This window comes from Trichomycterus rosablanca, chromosome 9 (genome assembly GCF_030014385.1).
Source record: "Trichomycterus rosablanca isolate fTriRos1 chromosome 9, fTriRos1.hap1, whole genome shotgun sequence".
NCBI lineage: Eukaryota > Metazoa > Chordata > Actinopteri > Siluriformes > Trichomycteridae > Trichomycterus > Trichomycterus rosablanca.
This window is the reverse complement of record NC_085996.1, coordinates 20,796,578-20,811,249: the sequence shown is the minus strand read 5'-3', so window position 1 is coordinate 20,811,249 and position 14,672 is coordinate 20,796,578. Positions and strand designations below refer to the sequence as shown.

General features: G+C 41.6%; 1 protein-coding gene across 1 annotated transcript; it reads left to right on the top strand.

The window, feature by feature from the left end:
* Window positions 1-2,661: 2,661 nt before the first annotated feature.
* hnrnpub (heterogeneous nuclear ribonucleoprotein Ub) lies at window positions 2,662-10,831 on the top strand. The gene is made up of 14 exons (XM_063002051.1): window positions 2,662-3,271; window positions 4,713-4,827; window positions 6,138-6,211; window positions 6,337-6,476; window positions 6,563-6,659; window positions 6,838-6,950; window positions 7,034-7,297; window positions 7,772-7,891; window positions 7,988-8,116; window positions 8,205-8,373; window positions 8,977-9,300; window positions 9,416-9,663; window positions 9,761-9,871; window positions 10,294-10,831. The coding sequence occupies exons 1-14, from the start codon at window positions 2,815-2,817 to the stop codon at window positions 10,342-10,344; spliced, it is 2,412 nt and encodes an 803-aa protein (XP_062858121.1). The 5' UTR covers window positions 2,662-2,814; the 3' UTR covers window positions 10,345-10,831.
* The last annotated feature ends 3,841 nt before the right edge of the window (window positions 10,832-14,672 follow it).

The following is a 14,672-nucleotide window of genomic DNA, read 5'->3' as shown; positions in this document are numbered from 1 at the left end:
CTTTGTTAGCCCCCTTTCATGCTGTTCTTCAATGGTCAGGACCACTCCCAGGACCACTACAGAGCAGTATTATTTGGGTGGTGGGTCATTCTCAGCACTGCAGTGACACTGACATGGTGGTGGTCTGTTAGTGTGTGTTGTGCTGGTATGACAGGATAAGACACAGCAATGCTGCTGGAGTTTTTAAACACCTTACTGGCACTGCTGAACTGAGAATAGTCCACCAACCAAAAACATCCAGCCAACAGCGCCCCGTGGGCAGTGTCCTGTGACCACTGATGAAGGTCTAGAAGATGACCAATTCAAACAGCAGCAATAGATGAGCGATCGTCTCTGACTTTGCATCTACAAGGTGGACCAACTAGGTTGGAGTGTCTACTAGAATTTTAAAAATCCAGCAGCGCTGCTGTGTCTAATCCACTCATACCAGCACAACACACACTAACACACCACCACCATGTCAGTGTCACTGCAGTGCTGAGAATGATCCACCACCTAAATAATACCTGCTCTGTGGTGGTCCTGTGGGGGTCCTGATCATTGAAGAACAGGGTGAAAGCAGGCTAAAACAGTATGTAGAGAAATATATGGAGTACAGTCAGTAATTGTAGAACTACAAAATGCTCCGATATGGTAAGTGGAGCTGATAAAATGGACAGTGAGTGTAGAAACAAGGAGGTGGTTTTAATGTTATGGCTGAATTACTCATTTGCAAATTTATTTTCTGCATGTTTTTGAAAGCTGGAAAGTGAACAGCCTTATTGTGGAACAGACTATTCCCATTAGGATTGAAATGTATAACTGGTACAGCAGTCTAATTCACTAGCCCACCACTGCAGAGACCCAACAGACATAACTGGACATGTCTGTGTTTTTTTCTTGGTGTACATGCCCTTGTACAGTTATAATCTAATGATATGCTTTTTTGTTTATGGACCAGTGCCTAAGCCTGTTACACCACTGAATTCTCAAATGTGCATTACTTTTGTAAATGAGAGTTTATTGATAGCCAGTGATAGCTCAGTGGTTAAGGTACTGGACTAGTAAACAGAAGGTTGCCGGTTCAAGCCCTGCCACCACCAAGTTGCCACTGTTGGGTTCTTGAGCAAGGCCCTTAACCCTCAATTGCTCATTGTGTAAGTCGCTTTGGATAAAAGCGTCTGCTAAATGCTGAAGATGTAAATGTAAATGTATTCACCACACCCCTACAATAATATTCCATATTATGTAGTATAAAGGACTATAATTTATAATTTCCATAACCTACACAGATCAGCCATAACATCAAAACCACCTCCTTGTTTCTACATACACTGTACATTTTATCAGCTTCACTTACCATATAGGAGCATTTTTTAGTTCTACAATTACTGACTGTAGTTTATTTCTTTCTCTACATACCTTTTTTAGTCTGCTTTCACCCTGTTCTTCAATGGTCAGGACCACTACAGAGCAGGTATTATTTAGGTTGTGGATGATTCTCAGCACTGCAGTGACACTGACATGGTGGTGGTGTGTTAGTGTATGTTGTGCTGGTATGAGTGGATCAGACACAGCAGTGCTGCTGGAGTTTTTAAATACCATGTCCACTCACTGTCCACTCTATTAGACACTCCTACCTAGTTGGTCCACCTTGTAGATGTAAAGTCAGAGATGATCGCTCATCTATTGCTGCTGTTTGAGTTGGTCATCTTCTAGAACTTCATAAGTGGTCACAGGACGCTGCCCACGGGGTGCTGTTGGCTGGATATATTTTTGGTGGGTGGACTGTTCTCAGTCCAGCAAGGAACAATCAGCATTGCTGTGTTTTATCCAGTCATACCAGCACAACACACACTAACACACCACCACCAGTGTCACTGCAGTACTGAGAATGATCCACCACCCAAATAATACCTACTCTGTAGTGGTCCTGTGGGGGTCCTGACCATTGAAGAACAGCATGAGAGGGGGCTAACAAAGCATGCAGAGAAACAGATGGACTACAGTCAGTAATTGTAAAACTGTAAAGTGCTTCTATATGGTAAATGGAGCTGATAAAATGGACAGTGAGTGTGGAAACAAGGAGGTGGTTTTAATGTTAGGGTTGATTGGTGTTTATCTCCATTCATGCATTTTATGTATTCAACGCGTTCCAACTACATATTGTAAACAGGTGATTGTAACAAAAAGCATGATTTGGAACAAAAACAGTATCCATGAAGGGTCTAAGGAGGAAAGATGGACAGAGGATCTTCAGTTAGTCAACAAATATAAAATAAAAGCCTAAAATAACAAAAGATTTTGTCCAAACAGGGGCTTCATCCTGCAATAGAATTTGTTAAAAAAAAAGCCTTGTGCTGCTTGGTGGATTGGACAAAGGTGTTCTTGGCTACCACCTCCAGCTCATACTCCAGTCTTTCCAGGGCTTTGTCTTGGATAAGAATTTGTCTTAAAATCTACTGCTGGAGTCCTACACTTTCGGCTTACAAATGCTACTGTACGACTGACCCTGCTTACAATAATTCTTAGTGTAAAATTCGTACACCAGGCCTGTACGAACGATGTAGTTGTGGAGAAGCGTTCATCATGTCTGGAGGAACTGAGCTTGCCGGCTGGGATGACGTCACTAAAGCAGGTATAAAAGGAGGTGGACGTGACTCCTCCCCGCGCTGTAAAAGCGGGAGTGCTGTCGAGGAGAGACGAGGCTTGGAGCAGCAGACCGACAAGCAGGCGGCTCTTTGTTAACCCTCATCAGCATTGTAGCGTTCATTTCTTATAATAAGCGGGTAGTATAAATTATTCGGCGTCTTGAGATTGAACTAAAGTATCAAAATGAGTACAATCAACGTGAAGAAGCTGAAAGTAAACGAGCTGAAGGACGAGCTAAAAAAGCGGCAGCTCTCAGATAAAGGCCTGAAGGCCGAGCTGATGGACCGCCTGCAGGCCGCGCTGGATGCCGAGGCTGAAGCCGGAGAAGCCGCCGTGGCGGAGCCAGAACAAGAAGCCGATGAGAATGGAGGTGAGGAAACTGGTGGGGAGGTCGAACCCGAAAATATAGGAGATGCGCTGGAGGACGAAGAGGCTCCCGTGGAAGAGAGCATGGAGGCCGAGGAGGAAAATGGAGGCGAAGCGGCAGAGGAAGATCTGGGTCAGGACGATGAAATGGCCGCCGAAGAGGAGGAAGATGGAGACGCCGCCATTGACATGGACAAAGCGCTCGAAGACGACGATGAAGACGATGAGAAACTCGGTGGTGAAGATGGTGAGCAAGAGTCGCAGCCCACAGAGGGTGAGTGTCAGGGACAGATTTGTTATTTATAATGCCGTTATAACGTTTCCTGAGGGCACTCTGCAAGGTTATGATGCACGGGCGCTACAGCGAATGTATGCGGCTTTTTGTATCAGCCTGGCTCGGTTGTAGTAGAAAGAAAATGGTTCGGTTGGCTTAGTTTTAGTTGGCTTAGTCTTTTTCTGTACATGCAATTCTTTCGGTGTAGGCCGTGTTTATCTGTAGTCGCCATTGTTTATCTGACTAGAATTAGCTTTTTGGGTTAGCACCAAGTTTTATGATGCTAGCTAGTTAGGCTAGTAATTAGCCGCACGCACGAAACAATAGCTCGCCTCGTTTGGGCTGTAAATGGTGATTTGTTCTTCTCTAGTCAATACAATCCTACAATTGTTGGTTTTTAAGCATATACATTAAGTAGTAATTGCTTCGGTTTGTACGTATCTTTATTTTACATATTATATTTTACAGTAGTTGCGACTAAGTAGACGTGTAGCGTGATTGAGACGAACCGATTGCTAATGGCTAACGATGCGATACTTACGCTACCTTCACGTGCTACCAGGGTTGTCGACAATACGAGTTTTCGACCTAGATTGTTTACGTTTCGTCGAATACATTAAAACCGTAGTTCATTCTAAAGCGCAAATCTAGCCGAAGAGCACGCACAGAAAGCGTCTTGTGTTTATATAACTTAAGGTCACAGTGTTCCATGCATTCCATGCAAATGCACCAAAGCAGTTGACTGGGAATCAGTACTTTGGAATAGCCTTCAATGGCATAGTGCAAAGCATTTCTAGACTTCTGTCTAATTTCATGGTAAAAATCCAATAGAACACTGAGCCTGTATTGAATACTGTGACCTTTACGTAGAGAATACTGATAGACACTGCTTTTGGATGTAATCGATGAGAATTTTAAATGATACTTTTATTTAGGCTTATGATAAATGGGTTCTGTGTGATGCAGGTGGGGGAAAAGGTTGGGTGACTAAGGTGAATTGTGCACAGTTTCTGTTATTAACTGGCTCTTAGTTGATCTTGGTAATTAAACTAGTTTTTCCATTGGGATGCCACATTAGACAAGACATTTTGCTTTGGCACTTAAATTGTCAATGCAGAATACGATCAGCAATTAGGTAAGATGTATGTGTTCAGCCTTTCTAAGCAGGAAAAAAAAGAAGCAAAAGAAGACACGCTTTTAATACAAACGTTCTCCTCATTGCTCATATTTAAGATGTTATTTTAAACTTTGTCTGGTTCATTCCATCAGAATGGGCTGCTTGCCTGCCAAGAGCATGAGTACCTGTTTTGCCTGTAAGGTGGTCAACTCAATGTAACCTGGGTGGGGAGGAGGCCTCATATCCCCTGGTCGTGTGGGCCACCCTTAACACCAGGGTCCATCACGCCTGAGCATTTCATCATTCTTTGTTTTATTCCCAAAGGAGATGCTGACAAAGACAACAATGCTGATCAGAAGAATAAGAAGGGTGTTAAGAGACGCCGAGAGGAGCATGGAAGGGGCTACTTTGAATTTATTGAAGAAAGCAAATACAGCCGGTAAGGATGGAAATAATGGCCTTCATTATCCATGAAGCGCCAGTTTTTATGTGTTGGCTTTAAAAGCCAATGCACCACATAATACAAATACCCTCCGTAATAAAGTGTAAAACAGTTGAGGGTCATCCTTAAACCCTTACCTTGCAGTACTTTTGTGTAACTTTTCTAAAGACTGCACAGTCTGTCTATTGAATGGATATTTGATATCTTTAAAAATAAAATTTATTTGTCTTTGTTCCTCATACATTGTTTACAGGGGCATTGTTGCACATACAGATGTGAAAACACCCTTTTGATTTGTAGCGGAGCATTTTAAAAAGCCTCAAGGAGGGTGGGGCAGGTGGGCGTTATGTCTAGATTTCAGTTTCATGTAGTGAACGCATGTCTTTGGGTGTTCTCTGGTACTGCGCCACATGCAGGTGATGAACATGAGGGGTTGGTGGGGCGACGTTTCAGTGTGCACTCGTGCCATTGTGGTATGCATGCTACGTAAGCTTGCCTTCTCTGAGTTAATGTCGCTCTCTTGCAGGATTTGTTGTAGGTTGCTCTGTTCTCCAGTCATGGTCATTCAATGATTTAGATGGATTTTTTTTGTTTTGTATTTGTCTGTATTTGTCAATGTGTACATGCTTCAAATAACTTTACCCAAAAAAGGTAAGTACAATGCTGTATTTTGATTCTGAAGCACTGGAGGACTTCTCTGTAAACCTTTGACTGGCCTTGATCTTTCCAGAAGGTACAGTATGAAGATAATTGCACTGGGGAGCTTTTAAGTACCCCAGTGTTATTTTTGGACTAATATCAATGTACATTAGTCAACTTCTTTTCATAACTACTTCTGGCCTTATGCTTGAGATATATACAGCATCCATGTAATCTTGGCATGTTTTATATCTTAATTTTAGTCAATGGTAATTATTCACAATTCCAGAAGAATCTTAATTATTTCTTCAGTCCTTTTTTGTTAATTTTTACTTGAATTGCCAAATCGAATTTGCATAGCACGTCATTTTACAGGTTACCAATTTGGCTAACCTTATATTGGTGTAGCACTGTCATATTTGACATTCTAAATGGTATAAAACCAAAAAACTACAAATAAATATACAATTTAGTGGGAAGTTACACATGTGAATGTCCCCCGGGCATTCAGGTTGTGCATTTTCAATCGGAATGAACAAAAAAGTGATCTTAAGTAGGCATAATTGCCAAGCAAGTATAACGCCAGTCTTAAACAGCTAAGGCATAGTCAAGCCACTTTTGGATAGCCTGTTCTCGTGTGTTTAATAGCTTGCTAATCCATGTTTCAGGGCCAAGTCTCCCTTGCCACCACTGGAAGAGGAGGATGAGGAGTTTGATGATACCCTGGTTTGTCTGGACCTCCGTAAGTAACACTTGATTAAAGGTTTCCATGTAGTGCAAGCCTGTTACATTTGGTATTGCAAAAATATTGCTGGCCATGTATGAGTTACCGTTCTTATACTTGTTTCTTCGTTGCTTTTTGTATAGACAACTGCGACCTGCACTTAAAAGTGTCCCGTGACCGCTACAGTGCCACTTCTCTTACCATGGAGAGCTTTGCTTACCTGTGGGCTGGTGGCCGGGGTTCTTATGGTGTAAACCAGGGAAAAGCCTGCTTTGAAATGACTGTGAGGACTTATTCTACATTTAAAAGCCATTATTAAACTAAAGTGAAACAATGCCAGGTATAACCTTTTATTTCTTAAATCTGTAGGTCACTGAGAAGATCCCAGTGAAGCACGTGAAGAGTAAGAATGTTGTGCATGACGTGCAGATCGGATGGTCACTAGCTAATGGAAGTCTGCTGCTGGGTAAGTGTTCATGCAGACATCAACTTGGGTTTGATTGTGATAATAAGCTTGATAAGATTCGTGTAAAGCAAATTTAAACACATTTGTTAATAAAGCTAGCTCTGGTTTTTTGCGAAGGCTTTTTAGCCGCAAGAATGATGCTTGAATTTGTCTGATCGTACCTAATGTTTATCATCAGGTGAGGATGAGCATTCTTATGCCTTTGGACTCAAAGGGAAGAAGACTGCGAATTGTGAGACTGAAGACTATGGCGAGGAATTTGATGAAAATGATGTCATTGGCTGCTCTATTGTAAGAATTGTGCAGTTCATTTTCTAAGGCTATACCTATTTAATATATTTGCATGAATGTACTTATCTTATGATCCTCTGCAGAATTTTGATGCGGATGAAGTTGAAATTTCCTACTTCAGGAATGGGAAGGACCTTGGTGTGGCATTTAAGATCAGTAAAGAGGCTTTGGATGGACGTACTGTCTTTCCCCACGTCCTCTGCCACAACTGCTCTGTAGAGTTCAACTTTGGCCAGAAGGAGACCCCTGCTTTCCCTATGCCAGAGGGCTTCACCTTCCTCCAACAGATCCCAGAGGATGTCCGTGTTCGTGGACCAAAGGGCCCTGAGACCAAAAAGGACTGTGAGGTAATGTTAGGTCCTTGTTATGCAATTTTGTAGCTTGGTAAACTGCTTCGTTTCAAAATGTTTAGTGTAAAGAATAGGGATGTAACGACGCACTCTACCCACAATGCGATACGATTCGCGATACGATTTCTTCTTTTTTTATTACAATATGAAACTAAGTACAAATTAGTTTCCTTATTTCTTTTCAAAATAAACTATTGTTTGTGCTTTTATTTATCTAAATAATAAATGTCCTTTTATTTCTGAGGTAGGTGCAAACTATGCAAAACAATGCTGGTTTCACTTTTTGTGTTTAAAAACAAAAACAAAAAAACCCTCTGCTGTTTAAAGTGAATATTGATTCATCTTAATGAATAACTGATTCAAATCGTGGCACATGTGTGGTGCATCATTATATCCTTAGGAAAGAAGTATGTGTTCAGAAAAATTCATATTGAATTACATTTGTGTGATCTCCCAAACATTTTTGTCTAGGTGATTGTCATGGTTGGTCTGCCTGGATCAGGAAAGACCACATGGGTGAATAAGTATGTTGCAGAAAACCCTGGTAAATATACAGTTCTGGGAACTGACAGCATTGTTGAGAAGATGATGGTGAGTTTTGTCTTAAGTGCATTTTTGCTTGTTTGCTGTTGGGATTTGACCTGCATGTGTGAATGTGAGGCTGAACGTTTTGCTCTATCTTGACAGCTTGCCAGCCTGAAGAGACAGGAAAAAGACACAACAAAACTTGCTGCCATTTCTCAAAGTGCACCACTTTTTCTTGGCAAGTTTATTGAGATTGCTGCCCGCAAGAAAAGGAACTACATCTTTGATCAGGTAAGTGCCCACTGACTGTACTTTCATTAGACAGCAATGTTTTACATCACATGCTGTTTTCACCCTTCTGTTTCTTTCCCCCTGCCAGACCAACATTTCTGCTGCTGCCCAGAGAAGAAAGATGTGCTTGTTTGCTGGCTTCCAGCGCAAGGCTGTGATAGTCTTGCCCACAGATGAGGACTACAAGGAGAGGTCCCAGAAGAAAGTTGAAGCTGATGGCAAAGATGTTCCTGAGCATGCTGTGCTGAAGATGAAGGGTAAGGCCAAAAATACCAATCCATACCTGTTTGTTAGTAGTGTTTGGAAGCCTCATGCAGTAAAGTATTTCAGCATCCGGTTGAGCTTGATTCTCAGAATTAAAGCCCACCAGCCTAAAAATGAAAGCTGTGGTCAAATTGGCTTTCTTCTCTTGTTTTGATTCACCCCAACATCAGAAATATACACTATGGAAACTGTATAGATCAAGTTATATACACTAGATGTAGAATAGGCCGTTCCAGATGAACACACCAACAATTAATATTAGAAGAAAACTAGACTTTGTGCAGAATGTCAGGTACCATCACCATAACACACCCTGAACGAATGTCCAAAGTACAGCAGTAAAAGACAAACTACATATGGCCCAATACATATGTAACTCGCAAGATAATACAGAAATAATTATCAAATTGAAATAAATTTCTCAATAGAATAAGACGATGTGTGTATGTATATATCACAACCAATAAAACATATATAACATTCCTGCCATTTAATATCATTCATAATGTGACATGGCATTGACTAGGTTAATATTGGCTAGAAATGACCTATCCACATTAACTGTCAACCATTTCCCCCCCGTTTGTTCTTTACAGGCTTATACTCGCTGCCAGAAGTAGGTGGTTGCTTCTCAGATGTCACTTATGTAGAGCTGCAGAAGGATGAGGCTGTCAAGCTTCTTGAGCAGTACAAGGAGGAGAGCAAGAGTGCCCTACCCCCAGAGAAGAAGGCTAACCAAGGCTCATCCAAGAAGGGAGGTGGAGGTGGTGGCCGCAACAGAGGTGGAAAGGGCCAGTATGGACGGAGTGGAGGCAAAGGCCATTTCAACAGAAGCGGCGGAGGCAAAGGCCACTATCATCGGGGTGGTGGCGGCCCAGGGCCACGTAGAGGTTACCAGAACCGTGGACACTATGGTGAAAGTAAGTACACACCTACCAGACATACCTCAACTTTAGATGCTTTCCTGTTCTACTGGACTACTTTAGAATGCCCTTGTAGACAAACTCACTTAAAATTGAACCACTTTTTTTCTAGTGCACATGCCCCATCCCTTCTTTGGCAGAGTTCCACGCCCTCTGCCACCTCCTCCTCTCCGCCTAGGCTACCCAGGCCATGGTGGTTACGGCCGTGTCTCTGGAGGACCCCCCGGCAGGATGCCACCCAGAGGACCAGCCAGAAACAGCATTGGCAATATACCACACAGAGGTGAAGCGATGCACCGTGGCAAACCCATGAACCGTGGAGGTGGACAGGGTGGACCCAGCAGGGGCAACTTTGGCCAGGTGGGTCTGGTTAACGGTTATTTCACTTGATTATGTGGAATTCTTTCCACCTGAGCCAAATGTCTGATGTAATGATGGTGTAAATTGGTGCTTGCAGAAATTCCGTGGGCATGGAGGAAACCAGCAGGGTCGTGGTGGATATGGAAACAGAAATGGAAACTTTGGCATGAATAAAGCTCAAGCCTTCAATCAGAGCTGGCACCAAGGGGTAAGTAGATAGTAGCTGTGACGCTTAACCTGCTTTCGTTTAGGGGTCAGGTTTCTGATGCACTTGCCTGATGGGCCAAGTTGGCTGTATACCTACTGCAGAATCCAGAACCACTCAGATTGTTTTGTAATAAGATTGAGTTAAGTTTGTTTAGCTGCCTTAAGTGTTTAAAATATTCACTGTTTATGAACCAAATAAGATTCCAGTTAAACTCTGCTTACATAATTGTTTTAATTTCTAGTTTCCATGTTTATGCAGCACTTAAGCACAAGTGCTTTGTAAATATCTGCAGTCTGCTGTCAAACTGTGGAAATTGCTTGTGTACTAATTTTGTCTTGTAAAACCAATTTCATTCTTAATGTGAATTTATATTACATACTGAATTACTGCATGACTGCAATATCTTGTTTTGACCCCCATAGTTCTGGAACCAGAAGCCATGGAGTCAGAAGTACCACCCAGGATATTACTAAACAGGCTTTTGCATTAAAGACTGGTGGCTTGTGGAAATACCCCCCTCTTGCAACCACAGATCCATTTTTACCCTCTTTTAAAAACGTTTTTAAATAAGAAATTGAAGGGACATACATTCCACAAACCCACAAGTATCCCATAGATGTATAATGGGTTCCCCTTTTGTAAATTTTCTGTTTTTCTTCAGGTCCCATGTTTTGATATTGAGAAACCACGTTTTGTTCTGCGTGGGACGCTTTTGATTTTACTTAATTTCAGAGTTGTGCATTTTATTTTGTAAAATGTCTTACTCAGTGTAAATTATTATTTTGCAAGCTGTATGGATCACATTTGAGTGTTCTGTTAGACTATTTCTAGTAATTGTAGTAACTTGGCATCTTCACAGATCTCATGCTGATGTTGTTACTAAGCTTTGTTTATTGTCTGCAATCCATTATGTACCACTTGCATCATAGGTTTGCAATAAATGGGTTATTTGCTTTTGTACTATTTGTATTGCTTTTTTGGTCTTAAGTATATACTGCATTTCTTTTAATGCTATTAATTATAAAATTTAATTCCAGTCACAGCCCTGCCACCGTCACATTGGCTAAAATCGTTGTCGTCTTCCCTTACATGAACTCTCATCATTTGGCCAGTTTTTTAAGCAGGAGCATCATGTCAAGCTGTTTCTTTGCTTCTGGTAGTGTTAAACATTTAATGCCACTGCAGGTTAAACTAGGTTACAAAATATGGATTATATGCTGCAGCCATGTTAAACCATATAGACAATATTCTGCTTCACTAGTTTTTTAGCATCTACTATTGACTAATACAGTGGTCACCAACCACCGTAAGCTATTTATTACCGGGCCACAAATAATTAATAATTAGAGATTGCTAGAAAGGCAGTTATCACTGCTTCTATTTCAGGTATTATTGTCACTCCTAGGTGGGAGCAGCGTCTTGTTGCAGTTAAAGCTTATATTTTACATTGTGAGCAATATTTTTAAATCCTCCTTTCCCCGCCGGTCTGAAATGATATTTTATATGAATCCGGTCTGTGTTGCAAAAAGGTTAGACTTTAAAAGTGTAAAGATTGCATTGATTAACCACTGAACATTTTCCTTATTGGGCTCTCCCCCACCTTGTGTCCCTTTGTCCTTTTGTTTTGTCCCCAGCAAGAATATATAATGAAGAGCATGACTTAAGTTTTTCCAGACTTGGTTATGTGCAACACTGCAGATTTATTAATCGAGTGACTGTTGCTTTATTTAACGTTTTGTATTGTGGCATTTTATCCAACCATGTTGACTTGTCAGTTTGATACTGCACTTGAGACTAATAAACTTCTGAAACGTTTTCTTGTTTGAGCAGTATGTATTTTCATCTTGTGTAGTAAAAAAAATTAAACATTGTCACTTTACAACCTCAAATCAGGAAAAAGTTTGAACATTATGGAATATGCCAAATACACTATATTGCCAAACGTATTTGCTCGTCTGCCTTTACTGCCAGTCTCCACTCTAATTCATCCCAAAGGTGTTCTATCAGGTTGAGGTCAGGACTCTGTGCAGGCCAGTCAAGTTCTTCCACACAACTCTCATCCATGTCTTTGTGGACCTTGCTTTGTGCACTGGTGTGGTCATGTTGAAACAGGAAGGGGCCATCCCCAAACTGTTCCCACAAAGTTGGGAGCATGAAATTGTCCAATCTTTTGGTATGCTGAAGCATTAAGAGTTCCTTTCACTGGAACTAAGTGGCCGAGCCCAACTCCTGAAAAACGACCCCACACCATAATCCCCCCTCCACCAAACTTTACACTCTGCACAATGCAGTTAGATAAGTACCGTTCTCCTGGCAACCGCCAGACTCGTCCAGATTGCCAGACGGAGAAACGTGATTCGTCACTCCAGAGAACATGTCTCCACTGCTCTAAAGTCCAGTGGTGGCATGCTTTACACTACTGCATCTGCTACCAACGCTTTGCATTGTGCTTAGGGGTGATGTAAGGCTTGGCTGCTCTGTAGAAAGTTGGTGACCTCTGTGCACTATGCACCTCAGCATCTGCTGACCCCGCTCTCATTTTACGTGGCCACCACTGCCATGTTGCTGCTGTTGGGCCCTTGAGAAAGGCCCTTAACCCTCAAGTGCTAGGACTGTATGCTGTCACTACTGTCGCTTTGGATAAAAGGTGTCTGCTAAATGCCAAAAATGTAAGATCACTGTTACATATATGCCCCTTATGGTGTATGTAAACTTTTGACTTCTACCGTTCAAGGGGCGGCACACGGTGGCTAAGTGGGTAGCGCTGTCGCCTCACAGCAAGACGGTCCTGGGTTCGATCCCCAGGTGGGGCGGTCTGGGTCCTTTCTGTGTGGAGTTTGCATGTTCTCCTCGTGTCCGCGTGGGTTTCCTCCGGGTGCTCCGGTTTCCTCCCACAGTCCAAAGACATGCGAGTGAGGTGAATTGGAGATACTTAATTGTCCATGACTGTGTTCAATATAACCTTGTGAACTGATGATTCTTGTGTAATGAGTAATTACCGTTCCTGTCATGAATGTAACCAAAGTGTAAAACGTGAGGTTAAAATTCTAATAAACAAACAATCTACAGTTCAAACCACAAAAGTTGGGAGAATGTATGAATGAATGTATGAAAAGAATGTATTTATTAGTGTTGTGACACTTTTGTTTAGTAAAATTTTGTAATAGTTTAAGAGCTGATTTTTTTAGTCTGGAGTTTCATATTGTGCTTTAATGATACACTTTTACATTTACATTTTAGGCATTTAGCAGACCCTTTTATCCAAAGCGACTTACAGTTCTGTGACAGTATACAGTCTAAGGATCTTGCTCAAGGGCCCAACAGTGGCAACCTGGCAGTGGTGGGGCTTGAACCAGCAACCTTTGGATTACTAGTCCAGTACCTTAACCAATAGGCTACAACTGCCCTACTTTTATAATGGAAGACTGGTCTGAACTGCATACAGGCCACTCTAGCATTGACACACAACGTCATGCTGTTGTAACATGCAGAATGTGGCTTGGCATTGTCTTTCTGGAACAAGCAGCGACATCCCTGAAAAAGTCTAGATGGTAATATATGTTGCTCCAAAATGCGAATGTACACTTCAACATTACTAGTTCTTTAGATGTGCAAGATACTAACATATTTATCATACTAGATAGTCTTTTGGTTTTCTTTTTGTACAGCTGATTAATATCATTTCTCTCTTCTAAATATTAAGTTTTTCATGTAAACTATCTCCTGTAATAAAGTCTTAACTAATAACTACTAACTATAAAGTTGTAAAACTGCTATATGAAAGCTCATATGTTTTATACAGAAAAGCACAAGACAGAAAAATAACAAAAACTTGTTGTAGGTGGGGCAGCGGTAAAAACACACGCTGGAACCAGGGCTGGGATCTCGAACACATCGTTTTGAATCTCAGCTCTGCCTGCCGGCTAGGGCTGAGCGGCCACATGAACAACGATTGGCCTGTTGTTCAGATATGGGCAGGACTAAGCCGGATGGGGTCTCTCTCCCATGACTGGTGCAATTACAACCTCTGCTGGCTGATTGATGGTGCCTGCACAGAGATGAGGAAAGAGTGCTCTCAGGGTGTGTCTTTCCATACACAATGCTGAGCTGCACTGCACTCATTAAAGTGTAGGTGATACGATGCATACAGCATGCTGCCCACGTGTCGGAGGGGGCGTGGGTTAGCTTTGTTCTCCTCAATCAGGATCGGAATTGGAGTAGAAGAAGCATGACGCAATCTGGCAATTAGACTAGCTAAAAGGGAAAAAAAGGGAAGAAAATGCATAAACAAAACAAAAAAATGGTGTATGGCTACTTTGTTGCCACTGGGACTGGAGGCCTTGAATGTTATAATTTTTAGCTAAATGTGCTCCCAAGTGTAAAAAAAAAAAAAAACTAGGTTTGAGTCTAACAAAATGCATCCTACAGCAGTATAATGACCCAAAGTTCAAATCCAAAATAACACAACAATGGTAAGGAAGGGAAAATAAACTATTTTAAACAGACCAGCAATGAGTCCTGATCTCAACCTAATTAAAAATATAATGAGAGAGCTAAAATCTGACACCACTAACAAACCATCACCATGTCAGTGGCACTGCAGTGAAAATGATCCAACACCCAAATAATACCTGCTCTGTAGTGGTCCTGGGAGAGTCCTGACCATTAAAGAACAGCATGAAAGGGGGCTAACAAAGCATGCAGAGAAACAGATGGACTACAGTCAGTAATTGTAGAACTACAAAGTGCTTCTATATGGTAAGTAAAGCTGATAAAATGGACAGTAAGTCCATAAATAAAT